The following is a 14,608-nucleotide window of genomic DNA, read 5'->3' as shown; positions in this document are numbered from 1 at the left end:
TTGCAACTCCAATTTATAGTAAATTTTGATTCAGGGTTATTGTTTATTTCAATGAGTAAGCAAGTCAGGCAATCTCTCAAGGCCCTTCCTGTTTTAGAACTTTTTAAAAAACTAATTGCACAAATTTTACGAAAGAGCAGCACGGTAGCATATCGATTAGCGTGATGCTGCTGCTGCACCAGTGATCCAGGTTCAGTTCCTCCGCTGCCTGTAAGGAGTTCTACATTCTCCCTGTGACCTCGTGGCTTTCCTCCGGGTGCTCGGGTTTCCTCCCACGTCCCAAAGACGTAGGGGTTAACAGGTTAATTGGTCGCATGGGTGTAACTGGGCATCACAAGCTCTTCAGCCAGGAAGGGCCTGTTTCTGAACTGTATCTCTAAATAAAATAAATAAAGGCTGTATTCTTCAGCTGTAATCCACTGACAGATGGACTTTGTTTGACAGACTGGACAGACCACTCCTGCTTTGTAACTGACCAAAACTCTACTGTTTTGGAAAACATTACCTGGCAAAATTAATTACTTTTAACAATTCGTTCATTCTTTATGCACCATATCACATTATGTGGCGATCGAGGTCTTTCCGGGACCACGATTCTGCTTGACAAATTTTGGTAAGGGCACATTTCTTAATTGTGATATCATTCTGGAGGACCGTTGTCTCATTTTTTAAACTGCATTGCGTTTGTGATTTCTAAATGACAATAAACTGAATCTGAAAATAAAGTTACAAAATTAGCTGTGGGAAATCCATCCATACACTATTTATTTGAGTAACAAGGAATGATCCTGACTGCAAAGAGGTTACAAATCATTGGGTGCATTTGGTAGCTTCATGCATGTAATGTGACTGCTCTTGGATGGGTCATGTGGTTGTTCAGGGCTGCATGCCAACAGAATAAATTCTCAGTATTCTACGGAAAGGCTGGGCTCTGAGCTCAACTTCAAAATATCCTTGATTTAAAATTGGATTCTGAGTTTTTCCACAATTTATCTGGCACAGTTCGCCCCTGTTCAACAGAGTTTGAAACACATTCACGGAGGTGAACAGCATAGATGTAATTAAAGAGAATCTAGATCAGTGCATGAGGAATTGAATGATATGTTATTATGGTGAGATAAATTAAATAAAGTGAAAGGATGTACATGTGGAATATTAATGGTTAGTAATTGGGTTTTATTTTCCATGTTGCAACATTCCCAATTCACTGCAAACAGGCCATTTATCTTGTACATCCAAGTATTAATAGAGGCACAATTGTGACTTTAATGTCAGTGAGAGCAATGTGATCAGGGGTATTAATAAAAACCATTTACAATTCAAACAGAGGCAGGGTCTCATTGAAATGTATCGAATACTGAAAGGTCTAGCTCAAGTGGATGTGGAGAAGGTGTTACCTATACTGGGGGGAACTAGGACCAGAGGGACAAGCATCAGAATACAAGTACATTTCCTTAGAATAGAGATGAAGGGGATGTTCTTTAGCCAGAGGGTGAATTCATTGCCACAGATGGCTGTGGAGGCCAAGTCATTGGGTATATTTAAAGCGGAGATTAATAGGTTCTTGTGTAGTAAGTGTGTCAAAGTTTAAATGGAGAAAGCTGAAGAATGGGGTTGAGAGGGATAATAAATCAGCCAAGATGGAATGTCAGAGCCGACTTGATGGGCAGATTGGCCTAATTCTGCTCCTATGTCATACGATCTAAAAAGAGTACACTTTATTTTGATTTATTAATTATGGAAAAAGTCACAAAATTAAGGTTTGGTCCTGAGCTGCAGACGTATTGGGGCAGGCAATGAAAGGGTTATACTCTTCCAAAGGGGTTGAAACACTTCAGCCATTAAATCCTAATGCTTCCCGAGACACTTTTCTCTTTAAAGAGAGAAGCTTGACAATCTGTTGTGCAATATGATGTGGCTGTTACGATTGAACAACTGCTAGTGTGCACAAATCATGGGCTGTGGTTACGTACTTTAAACTAAGTGCTAAGATTGAGGGAGTCAGGGCAGACATAATTATTCGGTATTCATAAATTTGACGCCATTGAAAAACTCAGCTGTTCTTGGTCCAACCCACATGAAACTTTCACTAATCGTCTCCATTGCCCTGCTTAGACAAGAGCCTGACTCTCCTTTCAGATGTCATCCATTTCACTGAAATGTCATACGCTTCAAAATATTTTACTGTATGCTTGCAGGACATGTGACAAAACTGATCTTTCTTTCTTCTTTATCCAGTGCACATCATTCTCTATGGCCAGCTATTGTTTAATCTATGAAATAAATATCATCACCACCTTGCAGAACCACGTCTCCTTCACGAACAAAAAGGTTTGGCAGAGGATGGACTTCTTGTGACAAAAGGTAAAATTCCATCTTTCTCAAAACCTAGCGGTGCAATTCTACCCCGGCCTCCTCACATCAGCCCTTACTGTCTGATTTGGTGCAGCATCCTCTCACAATATACGAAAGCTACAGCAAACTGTCAGGACAGTAGAAAAGGTCGCTGGCTGCAATCTACCATCACTGCAGGACTTGTATGTGTGCAGGACAAAGAAGCAGGCAGTAAAAATTACTGTGCATGCGACTCATCCAGCAAACTGACTACAAGCACCATAAGCACCAAAACTTCACTCCTTCTTAAAAGTTCGCTCCTCTAGACCTTTAATCTGCCAGGTCCCCCTCCCATCTCTATCTATTAACTCAGTCATTACACTGACCTGTAAACACTTGAAATCACTTTTTAATAGTCCTGTTTTACATTTAAATACATGTTTGTATTTATGCACATTTTATTCCACATCTGTACTTCTATTTTTATACATTTCTTTATTCTGTTTAATTGTTAGAAACATAGAAAACCTACAGCACAATACAGGCCCTTCAGCCCACAATGCTGTGCCAAACATGTCCTTGCCTTAGAACTGCCTAGGCTTACCATAGCCCTCTATTTTTCTATCCCATCCAGGAGTCTCTTAAAAGACCCTATTGTATCCGCCTCCACCACCGCTGCCGGTAGCCCATTCCATGCATTCACCAGTCTCTGTGTAAAAAACTTTTCCCTGACATCTCCTCTGTACCTACTTCCAAGCACCTTAAAAATATGCCCTCTCGTGCTAGCCATTTTAGCTCTTGGAAAAAGCCTCTGACTATCCACACAATCAATGCCTCTCATTATCTTGTACACCTCTATCAGGTCACCTCTCATCCTCCATTGCTCCAAGGAAAAAAGGCCAAACCTATTCTCATAAGGCATGCTCCCCAATCCAGGCAACATCCTTGTAAATCTCCTCTTCACCTTTTCTATGGTTTCCACATCCTTCCTGTAGTGAGGCAACCAGAACTGAGCACAGTACTCCAATTGGGGTCTGACCAGAGTCCTATATAGCTGCAACATTACCTCTTGGCTCTTAAACTCAATCCCACGATTGATGAAGGCCAATGCACCATATGCCTTCTTAACCAGAGTCAACCTGTGTAGCAGCTTTGAGTGTCCTATGGACTCAGATTCCAAAATCCCTCTGATCCTCCACATTGCCAAGAGTCTTACCATTAATGCTATGTTAAGTCCTGTTTTTTTTCCTTGTTGCATGTAGCACCACACACCACAGCAATTTCCTAATACATGTAAACGGTGATAGTGAATAAAACTGATCCTTGAAAAGTACATTCAAAATGAACTCTGCTCAATTGAGCATTGGGCATATAGGCTAGCTTAGTGTAGAGCTGGCTTCTCACAATATTGGGCCAAAGCAGTCAGTCAGTTACATAGAGAGCATCAAGTCCATGAGTTTTACAGTCATCTGGTCTCAGGTTGTACAACAATGGCCCATTGCCATTTTCGCTCCCCACATTCCTACCTCAGGTTCTCTCACTCACCTACACACCACAGTAAGGGTTCCCAACCTCTTCTATGCCATGGACCAATAGGGGTCTGTAGACCCCAGGTTGGGAGCCCCTGCACTAGAATCAATGTACAATGGACAGCTAACCTGCATGTTCATGGGATAGAGCACAGAAATCTACAGCACATTACAGGCCCTTCAGCCCACAATGTGGTGCTGACCATGTAACCTACTCTGGAAACTGCCTAGAATTTCACTACCGCATGGCCCTCTATTTTTCTAAGCTCCATGTACCTATCTAAGAGCCTCTTAAAAGACCCTAATGTATCTGCCACTGTCACTGGCAGTGCATTCCACACACCCACAACTCTGTGTGAAAAACCTACCCCTGACATCCCCTCAGTACTCATTTCCAAGCACCTTAAAACTATGCCCCCTCGTGTTAGCCATTTCAGTCCTGGGAAAACACCTCTGACTATCCACACGATCAATGCCTCTCATAATCTTATGCAGCTCTATCAGGTCACCTGTCATCCTCCGTCTCCCCAGGGAGAAAAGGCCGAGTTCACTCAACCTATTCTCATAAGGCATGCTCCCCAATCCAGGCAACATCCTTGTGAATCTCCTCTGCACTCTCTCCATAGTATCTACATCCTTCCCGTAGTGAGGTGACCAGAACTTAACAAGTGGGTATGGGAGGAAATCAGAGTATCTGGGGCAGCCTATGAAGTCAGAGCGTGAAAGTGCAAACTCGGTATAGACAGTACCAGAAGTCAGAATTGAAACCAGGTCACCAGGAAGCATGAAGCATGGCTCTGGTAGCAGCACCACTGAGTCAAGTTAATGGAAGCTGTGGGGTGTGAATGTTTACAGGAGTACACTGGAGTAACAGTGTACTCCTGTAACTGCATCAGTAGCATTGACTTACTGGAGCTCTGTCAAACATACACTGGTACGACGGTACACAGGAAGATGGAGCGAATAACTTGAGCTTGGACAGCTTGAAGGAAGAAGGAGAAGTTGACTTAAGGAGAGAATGGGGCTGGGTGAAAGCACATTCCATAACAGAGAAGGGAAGGAACTTGGAAAATAACAGGAGCACCAATTTGCAACAGGAATAAAGAGCGGAATGTGATCACAGAAAAATATAAGGTGGGGGGGGGGGGAATCAGAAAACAAGGGCAAGCATTTTAAGACCGCATTGCTTAACTGGCAAGCAACATAAATCAGCACAGGGGTGACGGATGCAAGTTCGGACGCAGGCTCACATAAAGCTCCAAGCCAGTCTGCAACATTTTTGCCCAGTCGGCTCATTGTTTCATCAGAAAATAAGCTGAGTTAGTGGGGAGTTTGGACCCAGTGATAGAGGTAGAAGTAGCAGGTCTTACAAGTACCTGGTCAGGAGTCAAACGTAATCGCCAGATCTGTGAGCTATCATTACGGCATTAATTGAGTAAATCAATAAGGCATTTGCCTGGAAGCAGAATGGAGTTGCTGGTTACGAAATGGAAATTCAGAGCTCAAAGACAGTGGTTTCCATTTTCTAAATATTTAAGTTCAAGTTTATTGTCATTCACCATACACATGTATACACAGCTAAACGAAACGTCGTTCCTCTGGGGCCAAGGTGCAAAATACTATATACAGTCACACCCAGCATGTATAGCTACGATCCAGCACTTACAGTTACAAAATTATATCAGCACAAGCCTCTGAGTGGCGTGGCCTGAAGATTGATGGGTTAAGATAAATATTAAGTACCTCACTGGTCTACATTTGCCCTCTCTGCATCATCTCCCTGCCCTGCTCAATTTTCCCAACATTTTCTGTTTGCGTTTGAACAATTTTCTAATTTACTGTGGACCTTAATGAGCCATGGAAAAAGCCACCAGCTGGTTAAGGAGGGAGGGCCAGCTGTAAGTGATTTTAGGGCCTGGAGAGAGTAAAAGTAGAATTTTTTTTTTTAAAAAAACGTCATCATGACATAATTTTACTAATTATTTCAGAATTGTTTGCCTGTAAAGGCAAAGATAAATTTTCATATATTATCATCTGTTTAGGCTTAATCTTTGAATTAAATTTGGGTTCCATACTTGGGTGATGTCAAATGCACAGTTACTGCTTCCATTTCCAGCCAGTTCCCGCGGTTACCTATAGCAACCTTCATTCCTGATTGCTTCCTATTTCGTTCTAACTCTGCATCCAATCAAACTCTATTTTTCATGTTTCCTTCTTTAACCCCTCTGAGAAAAAGGGAGGGACTTGCATGTCATCTGAAACTTAGTGAGAGGAAGCTCCTCCTGCTTCACCCACCAGTAACTAATAAGGCTCCAGCCTTTGATTTTTCTAGGACCTACATGGGAGAGGTTTTCAATGACAGTCCAACACTGTAACAGGAACTACATTTCAGAAGCTATATCAAGTGTTAGCTGCTTTAGCAAAGCAAGTCTTTTTTTTTTGCAGCAAACAAAATGCTGAACTTTCTGGTTAAGGCAACATCAATGGAGGGAAATGCAGAATCAATGTTTTGGGTCAAAAGGTCAACTGTCCACTTCCCCTACTCAGATGCTGACTGGCTTGCTGAAGTCCTAGCACTGTATTTGTTGCTCCAGATTCCAGTATCTGCGATCTCCTGCATCTCCCATCTTTTCTTTCATCCCGTTTGAGCCGCGTTTGTTCCATTCTGCCCCTCTCTTCATCCACACTCAATGAACTTGCTTTGCCGGCTGTACTCTTAAAGCAGGCTAGCAAACAGGAAATCTTAGCAACCAAAGTTTCACTCAAGAAAGAATCCTTCCAATTGTCAGCAACTATTTCCGATGGGGAAAAAGTACTCTTTAATTGCTTATAAACTAATCTGCGGGTGAATTAAAACTATTTATTTTACAATCTGTGATACACCTTCCTACTTCCTTACGTCTAGAAAATCTACATGAAATTTTGCAGCTGTACACTATTGTGTATGGCTCCCAAAAGTAGTTCGGGTGGGTCTGCACATTTACTCAGACAGATAACAGCTAGATAGATGTGAGCAGTTAAAACTTCTCAGAAGTTTCCCACTCAGTGGCCACTGAATTCTGCGAACCGCCAACACAACTGCTCGGCTTGTTTTCCTCGGCTGAGGAACAGTTCCCGGAGTAAAGGAACTTAGGGCTTACCTTCTTTCTCGATTTACAACAGCACAACTTGCTGTGGCCGCTGCCCATTCTCCACACTGGCTGACAGAGATCTGCCTGTGAAAAGTCTGCTGACTGTAACGCTGCAGGCGAAACATTAAACCTTCAGCACTTAATCACCCAATTGGTTTGAACTGAACCCGGGTCTGCAGCGTGCACTTGTGGTGAATGGTTAGGGGTTACCGTATTCCCCGTAAAATACACGCCTTCGAAAACTACCAACGGTTCCTGTCCGACAGCTGACTTGCAGATTTCCGCCAATTAAAAGGAACAAAAATCAAATGCTACTTTTAATAGTTTTGCAAGCAAGTTTTTCTCCATACATGTAAAATGTGAATTTTTATTTTGAATTTTCATGTTGAGTGCAAGAAGCGATTGAGAGTTATTTCCGATTTTTTAAAAAAGTTTGCCCGAAGTGTAAGAGCAACACACTCAAAATGCTGGAGGTACTCAGCAGGTCAGGCTGCATCCATGGATAGGAATGAACAGCCGACGTTTCGGACCGAGTCCCTCCATCAGATCTTGAACGGAAACGGGAGGAAGCCAGAAGAAGATGGGAGCGGGGAAGGAGTACAAGTTGGAGGGGGGTAGATGAGACCATGTGAGGGAGAAGGTCGACTGTACTCTTTTCCATAGGTGCTGCCTGGCCAGCTGGCGTTGCTTGGATTTCCAGCGTCTGCAGATTTTCTCTTGTTTGAGAAGGTGGGGGAGAGTGGGTTGAAGTGAGAAACTGAGAGGTGATAGGAGGAAAAGGAAAATTGCTGGAGAAAAAGGAATCTTCTGTGAATGTCCTCAAGAAAATGAATATCAGTGTGGTATATGGTGACGTATGTACTTGGATGATAAATTAACTCTGCACTTTGATAGGAGAGGAGAGTGGACCACGGGAGAACGGGAGGGAGGAGGGGCACCAGAGGAACTGATGGGCAGGTGAGGAGAAGAAAGGGATAACAGGGGAACCAGATGGGAATGGAAAAGGAGAGAAGGGAGAAGGAGGAAAACTGCTGGAAGTTGGAGTGTAGAGCAGTGTCAGGTTTGGTGCTGTGGTCACTGTTCAAAGGATGAGCAAGGACAATGGGAATTTCTAGGTTTAAAAGATTTGCAGAGAGATGAAACGTTTACTTGATTCTGGGAAAACACTTAAGCAAAGAAGGATCATGCATAAAGGCTGGAGTCTAAGAGAGTCGACATTTCTGTTCAAAACCTTTTGTCAGCATTCCAGATGAAGGGTCTCAGCCTGAAACACCGAGTATTTATTTCTGTAGATGCTGCCTGACCTGCTGAGTTCCTCCAACATTTTGTTTGTTACTCTGGATTTCCACCATCTGCAGAATCTCTTATGTTTATGGAGACCAAAGAAGTTATGGTATGATTTAGCAAAGGATCCTCATGGTGATGGATGGTTGCTGACTAGTAATGGACAAATTTGGAATTAGACTTCAGAGTGAAAGATCAAAAGTGCGCAGAACAACACACACAAAATGCTGGAGGAACTCAGCAGGCCAGGCAGCATCTATGGAAAATTGTACAGTGGATGTTTCGGGCTGAGACACTTCAGCAGGACTGGGGAAAAAGGATGAGGAGTAGAGTTAAAAGGTGGGGGGGAGGGGAGAGAAAAACACAAGGTGATAGGTGAAACCAGGAGGGTGAGGGTTGAAGTAAGGAGCTTGGAAGTTAAGAGATACAGGGTTGGAGAAGTGGAGACTGATAGGAGAGGACAGAAAGCCATGGAAGAATGAAAAGTGGGGAGGAGCGCCAGAGGGAGATGATAGGTGGGCAAGGAGATAAGGTGAGAGAGGGAAAAGGGGATGGGAAATGGTGAAGGGGAGGGGGCATTACTGGAAGTTTGAGAAATCGATGTTCATGCCATCAGGTTTGAGGCTACCCAGACAGAATATCAGCTGTTGTTCCTCCAACCTGAGTGTGGCCTCACCATGACGGTAGAGGAGGCCCTGGATAGGCGTGTCGGAATGGGAAGTGAAATTAAAATAGATGACCACTGGGAGATCCTGCTTTTTCTGCCACAAAAACATTCCCCCCCCCCACTTTCACCTATCACCTTGTGTTTCTCTCTCCCCTCCTCCCACCTTTTAACTGTACTCTTCTTTTTTTTTTCTCCAGCCCTGCTGAATGGTCTCAGCCTGAAACGTCGAGTGTACTCTTTTCCACAGATGCTGCCTGGCCTGCTGAGTTCCTCCAGCATTTCGTGTGTGTTGCTTGGATTTCCAGCATCTGCCGATTTTCTCTTGTTTGGGAAAGGTGTGCAGAGGACTGGAAGGAATGGTGGAGATGATGAGGGGAGAGAAGAAGCTCAGAAAGCCGTGACCACAAATACCAAGGAGAGCGAGAGAGATGCGAGAGGCTGCAGGTGAAGGGGAACCAGTGTGGCAAGCGCATCAGGAAATGAAAGCTGAAGGGGCAAAAAAGGCATTTCCTGTTGTACAGGCTAGATGTAAGCATTGTAAAATGGAGATTAAATTTAATTAAATGAAGTTGAAATAACTTAAACTGCTATATCTTGGAAAGAAACAGTTTAGTTAGTAATAGTATCATACATAATGCGGGGGAACATCAGCAAGTCAGGCAGTTTCTATGTAGGAACATAAATGTGTATTTAATATTTCAATAATATTTGTATATATATTGTTTGATTAAGCATTCTTGTTTGTGTAAATACAAACTTTCATTATGGGTTATATGTATAAATACATGTATTGCATACATCATCATGCTATCACGTGACATGTGTGCATCTCACTTAAAGTAAACATGAAGTTAGACCTGCATTCTTGGACGCCTTTGTCTTCCTTTGAATTAGTTTAATATTTTGAAGTTACAAATCCTAACACCAAATAGTCGACATTTCAGGCTGAGACCCTCCATCAGGACAGTCAGTAATAGGATACACATAAAAGTTTGCAGATGCTGTAAATCCAAAGCAGCACACACAAAATGCTGGAGGAACTTTTTTTTGCTACTTGGTGACTCACATACGCGATATTTTTTCAGATAACTTTGCTGGGAAGCTCACTCTGATTAGTTATAGGAAAGGGATCCAAGCATCACATTAAATTTGCTTTGTGGCAATTCTTACAAGAAAGAACCTGAATACATCTGCTTTACATTCAATTACTTCCCTATTACATATTCCCCTTGTACCAATATTGGAAGGGCCAATACTGAGTTGATCATTATCTAGATCCGCTGCTTCTTCTGCTCAACATCAGGCAATCAAACCAAGTATTATGATGGTATTGGGTTTGCTGTCAATGAAATTTTGAACTCAAATGAAGATCTTAAACCCTATCGGATATAGATAGCTGTGGGTACCCTTACTGCTTTATCCAATATAGATAGCTACAGGTACCCTTGCTAAAGGGAGGTTATACTGTAGACACCCACCCTTCAAAAGTTAGACCTCTTCCCTGTTCATCCTCCACTGTGTTTAGCTGTCAACGGCCACTACTTGAAAGGTGTGCCTTCCTCCCTACCAAGGAGGAGAAAGTTCCAACTAACGAAGCAGTTTAAAAACAATTCATTTATTTTTAGTGATACATGTTTAAATTTAGATAAAAATCTTAAAACACATTTAAAATTCACTGAGGTTTTCTATCTTACAAAGGATTGCTCAATTACGAATTATTTCTAAAACACAGAAGATTTCCAAAGCACAACTGCAATTCCTACGGTATAAGCTAAAAGGACATAACAACAAGTTGCAGATAAACAAGTCATCTGCCAGAGAAATAGACAGCAGAGGAATGGTCTCTAATCACCTTGTTTTTCCATCATTCTTCTTGTCATTCCTTGGCCATTCCTAACAAACCAGACTGCTCTCTTAAATTATACTGTTTTTTTGCTACTTGGTGACTTCTTCACACTTGTGATATTTTTTTTCAGATACCTTAACTGGGAAGTTCACTCTAATGGTCTAAAAGCGCCTGGGGTCAGAGATCCCAGACACCCAAAATTAATGTTGTGAGGGCTGAAAGGAGAAATATTCAAGTGAAATCGGAGGAGGGAATTTTTTTCACTTAGTGGAAAATGGTCACTTCCTGAGTCTCAAAGGTGACTAGATATTTGCCTTCTCAAGTATGGATGTTCTTCAACTGCGGCAGGCACTTGAGATATTCCACCAATGAAGAACTTGAAAATAGGACAGATTCTTTGTAGTTATGCACAAATGAAACAACTCATCTCACTGCTTTCCTCTCCGTTAGCACATAGAACATAGAATAGTACAGCACATTACAGGCCCTTCGGCCCACAATGTTGTGCCGACCCTCAAACCCTGCCTCCCACATAACCCTCCAGCTTAAATTCCTCCATATACCTGTTTAGTAGTCTCTTAAACTTCACTAGTGTATCTGGCTCCATCACTGACTCAGGCAGTGCATTCCACACACCAAACACTCTCTGAGTGAAAAACCTTTCTCTAATATCCCCCTTGAACTTCCCTCCCCTTGCCGTAAAGCCATGTCCTCTTGTACTGAGCAGTGGTGCCCTGGAGAAGAGGCACTGACTGTCCACTCTGACTATTCCTCTTAATATCTTGTACACCTCTATCATGTCTCAGTGCCAGAGGCCCTGCCACTGTGGCTCACACCTGGTCGGTTGCCCTCGCCAACAGCATCCAGGACGGTAAACTTATTATTCAGGGGAATGGCTACAGTGGTGCTCTGCACTACCTGTCTACTCTCCTCGCTTTCCCCCCCTCTGACTGTCACCCAACGACCTGCTTCCAGCAGCCTAGGTGTGACTGCCTCCCTGTAGCTCTCATCTATGACTTATATCCCTTATCCCTTATACCTGCAACAGATTTTTACTAAGGAAAGCTTCTGAGGGCACTGAACATTTTATGTGTATTTAATGTGCAGGCTATGGAAGAGTTCACTTTCAGAGTAACAAGGAAAACTTTCTAAAGAATTAGGAAATGTCTTTAGGGATATTTAAAATCCCTGGCGATAGGCACATGGATGATACAAAAACAGAGGTCTCTGTAGGAGGGAAGAGTCAGATTGACCTCAGAGTAGGTTGAAAGGTTGGTAAAATATTGTAGGTTGGAGTGCCCACTGTACTCTGCTGTTACATTTTATGTTCCCTGTTCTATTAAGATAAGTTAAGATAAAACTTTATTTATCCTGAAGAAAATTATTGTTGCAAGGTTGCTCAGTCAGAAATATACACTTTAAAATACAAAATGTAAGCATTGAGATACAAAAAAGAATACAAAATAATTCTACCAATTGTCCAGTGTGCTTTATTATTCCTGTGTTTTGCTGCTGTTTCAGATGGTCTTATAGTGCACTAAGAGTTAAAAAAGAATTTTTTTGATCTTTTTCTTCAAAAGGTCCTTCATAAAACTAATTATTTATAAATCAGATAATGGCAAAATTGCAAGCACAGTCTGAAGTTCATATTTAATTTATTTTACTTGCATATTGAAACTTGTAATTTTGCAAAAAAAGAGATTTGTGCTTATCCAAAACTGCATTTAATAAAAATTTGAAATAAGAAACATAGAAACATAGAAAATAGGTGCAGGAGTAGGCCATTTGGCCCCTCAAGCCTGCACCACCATTCAGTATGATCATGGCTGATCATCCAACTCAGAACCCTGTACCTGCTTTCTCTCCATACCCCCTGATCCCTTTAGCCACAAGGGCCATATCTAACTTCCTCTTAAATATAGCTAATGAACTGGCCTCAACTGTTTCCTGTGGCAGAGAATTCCACAGATTCACCACTCTCTGTGTGAAGAAGTTTTTCCTCATCTCCGTCCTAAAAGGCTTCCCCTTTATCCTTAAACTGTGACCGCTCGTTCTGGACTCCCCCAACATCAGAAACAATCTTCCTGCGTCTAGCCTGTCCAATCCCTTTAGAATTTTATACGTTTCAATAAGATCCCCCCTCAATCTTCTAAATTCCAGCGAGTATAAGCCCAGTCGATCCAGTCTTTCTTCATATGAAAGTCCTGCCATCCCAGGAATCAATCTGGTGAATCTTCTTTGTACTCCCTCTATGGCAAGAATGTCTTTCCTCAGATTAGGGGGACCAAAACTGCACACAATACTCCAGGTGTGGTCTCACCAAGGCCTTGTACAACTGTAGTAGAACCTCCCTGCTCCTGTACTCAAATCTTCTTGCTATGAATGCCAACATACCATTTGCCTTTTTCACCACCTGCTGTACCTGCATGCCCACCTTCAATGACTGGTGTACAATGACACCCAGGCCTCGTTGCACCTCCCCTTTTCCTAATCGGCTACCATTCAGATAATAATCTGTTTTCCTGTTCTTGCCACCAAAGTGGATAACCTCACATATATCCACATTAAATCGCATCTTCCATGAATTTGCCCATTCACCTAACCTATCCAAGTCACCCTGCATCCTCTTAGCATCCTCCTCACAGCTAACACTGCCGCCCAGCTTCGTGTCATCCACAAACTTGGAGATGCTGCATGCAATTCCCTTGTCTAGATCATTAATATATATTGTAAACAACTGGGGTCCCAGCGCTGAGCCTTACGGTACCCCACTAGTCACTGCCTGCCATTCTGAAAGGGTCCCGTTTACTCCCAAAAGCAGAATGTTCTGGAAACTCAGCAGGTTCTGTGGAAGGAGAAAAAGACTTAGTGCTTCAGATTGAAGACCCATTGTCAGAAGTGAGAAAGGCACAAAACAAGTTAGTTTTAAGTTGCAGTAATGATGGTGGAAGCAATGAAGGGTGTGGGAATAAGCTGTTGATGAAGTTATCAAGTTGATAGGTGTATAGGGCTGTTATATAGAAAGAATATGAATAAGAGAATGTAAAAAGTAGGAAATAAGGACAATTAGTGAATGAAATAACACAAAGTAAAATGTAAAATCTGGTGGTATGCAGGACTCTATGAAATGCTAAGCAGGTGAGCTCATGCTAATGGAAAAAGAGAGGAACAGAGCCAATATGACCTTGGCCAGAATTAGCAACTTCAGATTCAAACAGAGAAAGTGAGTTACAAGAAGCTGTAGAATTTGATATCAAATCCAGGAGGCTGCAATTTTCCCAGACAGAAAGCTAGATGTCCCTCAAGATTTACATTGGTCCTCACTGTAATAGTGCAGAAGGTCACAAAGAGATGCAAAAGTAGAAAAAGGGACTGTGGGCTGTGCTTCACAAAGTAGTCAACCAATTTGTATTTGGTTCCTCCAAGGTAGCACATCATGAACACTAAATGCAGAAAGATTGATTGAGATAAGTGGAAATGAATCATTGCCTGACCTGCAAAGACTGCTTGGCTGCCTGGATGGTGTGAAGGGAGTAGTTTAAAGGACAGGTGTTACATCAATCTTCCATTGTATGGGAAGGCACCTAAGGAGTCGTTGTTGGAAACAAAACCTAACGAACTGTGGAGGGAACAGTCCCTTTTGAAGAAGAGGGAAAAGAAGATGTGTCTGGAAGTGAAATCTTGCTGAAGGTGGTTGAACAATGATTGTTTTGCCCATTCTTTAAATTAACTTTTGACTTCATTCCAGAGGTAACTTGAAAGCATTTTAAAAAATTTTCTAAGGCAGTGGTTCCCAACCTGGAGTCCAGGGACCCCT

General features: G+C 42.3%; 1 protein-coding gene across 1 annotated transcript in view; it reads right to left on the bottom strand.

The window, feature by feature from the left end:
• Window positions 1-7,190, bottom strand: part of ccdc69 (coiled-coil domain containing 69) — a 58,746-nt gene extending 51,556 nt beyond the window's left edge. The window contains exon 1 of the mRNA XM_073067324.1: window positions 7,004-7,190. Coding sequence (XP_072923425.1) covers window positions 7,004-7,051 — 48 coding nt within the window. The 5' untranslated portion in view covers window positions 7,052-7,190. The remainder of the gene's footprint in view (window positions 1-7,003) is intronic.
• Window positions 7,191-14,608: the final 7,418 nt, after the last annotated feature.

The sequence above is a fragment of the Hemitrygon akajei genome, chromosome 15 (genome assembly GCF_048418815.1).
Source record: "Hemitrygon akajei chromosome 15, sHemAka1.3, whole genome shotgun sequence".
NCBI lineage: Eukaryota > Metazoa > Chordata > Chondrichthyes > Myliobatiformes > Dasyatidae > Hemitrygon > Hemitrygon akajei.
This window is presented reverse-complemented; position numbering and strand designations above follow the sequence as displayed.